The sequence below is a fragment of the Eptatretus burgeri genome, chromosome 16, assembly GCF_056783735.1.
Source record: "Eptatretus burgeri isolate ZD-2024b chromosome 16, Ebu_testis_v1, whole genome shotgun sequence".
NCBI lineage: Eukaryota > Metazoa > Chordata > Myxini > Myxiniformes > Myxinidae > Eptatretus > Eptatretus burgeri.
Genome location: NC_140976.1, coordinates 58,984,742 through 58,989,741, shown reverse-complemented (window position 1 = coordinate 58,989,741; position 5,000 = coordinate 58,984,742). Strand labels below are relative to the sequence as shown.

The 5,000-nt window shown below is 42.7% G+C and overlaps 1 protein-coding gene across 1 annotated transcript in view; it reads right to left on the bottom strand.

The window, feature by feature from the left end:
- The window catches only part of OCA2 (OCA2 melanosomal transmembrane protein), a 105,756-nt gene that overhangs the window by 40,268 nt on the left and 60,488 nt on the right, over window positions 1-5,000 (bottom strand). Inside the window, exons 12-13 of the mRNA XM_085859923.1 lie at window positions 830-895; window positions 455-511 (exon numbers count right to left, since the gene is read on the bottom strand). Of these exons, the coding sequence (XP_085716049.1) occupies window positions 455-511; window positions 830-895 (123 nt within the window). The remainder of the gene's footprint in view (window positions 1-454; window positions 512-829; window positions 896-5,000) is intronic.

Here is a 5,000-nt window from a genome sequence, read left to right as displayed (position 1 = left end):
ACAGAGTGCAGCCCAGATGGATTTCGATCTCCTTTTTGGCCCGATCTCTCAAATGTCATCCTAGTGTTTAACAGGCAGAGTGATTGCCATCAATCAATGTGAGTCATCAATGTTATCAATGATGAGATGAGACATCAATGTGAGTGCCGTCCCTTGGATAGATGCTAAACAGGCGTCCCGTCTGCCAGCATTAGTTGGTGGACGTTAAAGACCCCATGGTGTCCTTTGTGTTGAGTATGCGAGCTACCGCTGATGCCAACCAGCATGGGGTACTGCATCAGCGATACTGGTGCTCCCAGCAATAATGCAAACCAGCAGGCTGCACACACATTTATGATGATTAGTTTGAGTTTTGCAATTCTACTCAAAAAGTAATTCCATTATCTGCTAATATTGATGTTCCCCCTTCATGTACTGTGGTGTATTTCCTGTATTATTAAATTGTCCAACTCACCATAACTGCACACCATTCAAAGAATCCAGTTTCTGAAAACACTGCGACCATAATCATCTAAAATTGGGGGGTAAAGGGTGTGGGAGCAGGAGGGGGTTAGTTACATTCATTCATTGGTTCAAATCATTGAAAGGTTGCAGTGTGGTTCAACCACCCCTCATTGTGGGTGGCACAACTTGTGAAACACAAAAAGACAAGATTCCAATTTAACCAATGTATAAAAGCTGAAACCAACAACCAATACGGAGCATCATTTTTGGGCCTGAAGGCCTCATCTTAGTTCTTAACTGAATCTGAACCATGTAGTAAAAAAAATAATGACCACACATGTCACCAATGGAAATGGTCAATATTTGGGATGAGGACTGTCCTTACCATGCCAAAGAGGAGGGCCAATGTCTCCCAGTCCACCCACCCGATCACAGATGTCAGGCTTGGTTTCTGCATTAAAAAGCCACATATTTAAGTCATATAAAATAGCAGGAGAGATTTGACCCCCCCATCCTTTATTACCCCCTCCACCCCCCAATCCCAATATGCCTTCCATCTCTTTTTCCTTACTCATGTCTCCTCAGACCTTTTTTCCACCTTCTGTTCAAATTCCGATCACGCTTCCCTACCTCTCCTTTCTTCTATCAGTACAAAACACCGCCATGAAAAACAAAACAAAACAAAAAACAAGCAAGTTGTTCACATTTATTTGTCAAAAAATTGCCCCTATAAAGCTATGGTCTTAAAAAAAAACAAAAAAGGTCAAATTAGTTTTTACATTTAATGTGAAGCAGGGTATTAATTTATTTATTTATTTGTATACTGCCTGTGGCTGCTTGGCTGCATCATTTTCTGGGGGCACGGCTATGCTGCTGATCTGGTGCCCCCATTATTACCAGCATGCTGGTATTAATTTTGCTGACCTTGGAAGGATGACAGGCTGAGTCAACCCACCTGGTGCTAATGCAACAGCCTGACAGGGGCAAGTTGGTGTTTGCAGTTTCACGACGTGAACCCATCCATCCATTTAAAAAAATGTAACTTCTTTTTTTTTTTCATCACAAACATTCCCAGGAGTCCCCTGAATCCAATGTAGTTCAATCTATTCAAATCCGTTAATCTGTTCTCAAGTTATAACACGACAAACACACAGACAAGCCGGTAGGCGGACATGGGTAGTCGATCAATTCGAATTTAGTCGTTTTTCAGCCGTTACTAGCCAACAAAAGCGTCCATAGCAACGGATCTTTCTCACACATAACTAGGACATACCATGAACCTACCATACCAGTTTCATGTACATCTGACCCATAGTGTCTGAGATATAACGAATTTCGTTTTTTATATTTTTTTCAACCAGGGTTCATTCAAAGTCTATCTTCTCTGACAGTTTTCATGGGAGCGGGCTGAATGTACTGCCCACAAACGATCATAGTTTGATTTTTGAATTTCGATATTTATATTTTAAAGATTTTTTTGAAAATTTCAAAGGCCCGTTGCTAGGCAACCGAGGGGTCCATAGCAACGGTTCTCAAACGCGCTCAACTCGGTCAAGTATGAACCTACCACCAGAGTTTCATCAAAATCGGCCTACGATTAACGGAGTACTGGCCTGGACAGACAAACAGACAGACAGACATAACGACGGAAAACCTGACAATAAGGGTAGTTAGATCGACTACCAACAGACAGACACAGCTCCTATTATATATGAGGTCCATCTAAAAAGTAACGGGACTGATCCTGCTGTGTGCTCCTTACACAACTTGAATGAACGGGTTGCGTCACAGTCTTTCGCAACATTCCAGCAATATATATGTGATTGGTGATGGTTGACTGCGCTCGTGTGATTTTTTTTACAGGTCGTGCCTTACACGTCTAGTCTGAGTCGTCGTGTTACGAGTCGTGAGCAGAGAGCCAAATTGAAGTTTCTTGCCAATCTTGGCAAAACACCTTCCGAATCCTTCGCAATGCTGCAGCAAGTCTACGGAGAAGAAACGATGTCATGTACACGTGCATTTGAATGGCACAAGAGGTTCAAAGGGGGACGGGAGGAGGTTGAAGACGATCCACGGTCTGGAAGATCTTCAGTGAGCAGAACGGCAGACAACTTCGAGTGTGTGAAGCAGATGGTGTGCGCAGATCGTCGACTCATGGTGCGGATGATTGCTGAGGAACTTTCCATCAACAAGGACACTGTTTGTAGCATCATTATTGAAAATCTCGAAATGCGCAAGGTGTGCACAAAGACGGTCCCCAAGCTGTTGTCCGAGGACCAGAAACAGCAAAGAGTCACTGTCTGTCAACACATTATCGAGTGCCTCGAGGACGATCCGGACCTGCTCGGGAGAGTCATCACTGGTGATGAATCGTGGATATTGGAATACGATCCCGAGACCAAACGACAGAATCGTCAGTGGAAAAGTCTGGCATCACCAAGACCAAAGAAAGCGTCGATGTCGAAGTCGAAGGTCAAGGTGATGCTCATCGCGTTTTTTTGACATCAAGGGCATCGTCCACTTCGAGTTTCTACAACAGGGTCAAACAGTGAATCAATACGTGTACAAGGAGATCCTCCGGCGCCTCATAAGATCAGTCTGGGACAAGAGGAGGGATCTGTGGGAGAACAATGTCTGGGTGCTCCACCATGACAACGCCCCTGCTCACAGTGCTCTGAGCATCCGACAGTTTCTGGTGGAGAAAACGTGCCAATTCTGGAGCAACCCCGGTATTCGCCAGACTTGGCCCCTTGTGATTTTTTCCTCTTCCCTAAGCTCAAGGGGGTAATCAAGAGGACCCGATTTCCTGATGTGGAGGCTATCAAAAGAGCCGTGATGACGGAGCTCCGGAGGATTCCAGAAGAAGCCTTCTCGGGGTGTATCAAAGTGTGGAAGAAGAGAATGGACAAGTGTGTGAGACTGGAGGGAAACTATTTTCAAGGGGACAAGCTGAGATTTCAATATATTTTTTGGAATAAAATTTCTGTGAAGTCAGTCCCGTTACTTTTCGATGGACCTCGGATATATATATATATATATATATATATATATATATATATATATATATATATATATATGTATATATATATATGTATATATATATGTATATATTATATATATGTATATATATATATATATATATATATATATATATATATATATATATATATATATTGTGACGTCCACGGGACTTGAACAGTCCCGCCAACGTAGAATGAGCCGAAACGATGGAGGCGGTTTATTTATTTATAACCCAAACATGGCGGTTCTAATAGCTCTACCGCAAACGGGACGAGGAAGGTGGCACGAGTCGCTTTTCACTAAGTTGATGATGTTTATTTGTTTTTATTATTACCAGAAATAACAAGACTCGGCAAGAAGAGGGATCCGGGGCGATTCGACGGGATGGTGTGGGACCTGGCGTGGGGAAAAAACACAGACAATTCCAATGAATATACAGTTCTCAATCCCTCTAAGGCGCCAAGCACACACACACACACACACACACACACACACACACACACACACACACACACACACACACACACACACACAAAACGTAGCTATTTCTGGTGGTCAGGCTGGACCGTGGTGTGGACGCAACTGTCCCTGGATCGGCGTCGGACGAGCTGGCCTTGCTCTCGTCAGGGGGGGGCAGGAGAAACCGTGGTGCTGTCGACCTCCTGGTCTCGGCCCAAGTCCGCTCACAGCCGCCAGGAAGGTGGCGTCGTGGTGTGAATGGAGTGATTGTTGGCATCGTGTAGTGAATGGCGTGATCGTTGAGATGTTGGTTGTGGCGATGTTCGTTGTTGTTCTTGCACCAAATTAACGACAGCAAAAGAAAAACAACAAACTGAAGAATCGGAGCCCGAATGGATCACATATATTCCGTCTAAATAACGCGTTTGGGCTAACTACACATGAACTTACCGATATATCTCACCTGAGGACCCTTTATGGTGTTATGCGAATTTCCACAGCCGTAACAATATATATATATATATATATATATATATATATATATATATATATATATATATATATATATATATATACATATATATATACATACATACATACATACATATATATATATATATATATATATATATATATATATATATATATATATACATACATACATACATATATATATATATATATATATATATATGTATACAGTCAAAGCTCGTTACTATGCCACCTCGCTTCTATGCCACTCTCGCTATTATACCACTTTTGCTCGGTCCCGACAAAATTCAATACAAAATAAATTTACTATGCCACCCCCTACTCTCGCTACCATGCCACTACTGTGTGACTGTTAAAAGGCACGAGTCGTGAAAAAATCTGTATTGCACAGTGCTCGATTATCACAATCACGTCCAAAGGCGAAGCGACGAACTACAGTCCAGCTGCGCACAACATAACTCAATACGTACGCGCATAGTCAGACTGTGTCAAAACACGCGATTCTTCTCCCCGATGCCAGCCACAACAAGCCAATCACAACATGCACAACGAGACACAAAAAAGCGCGAGCACACACACAGACA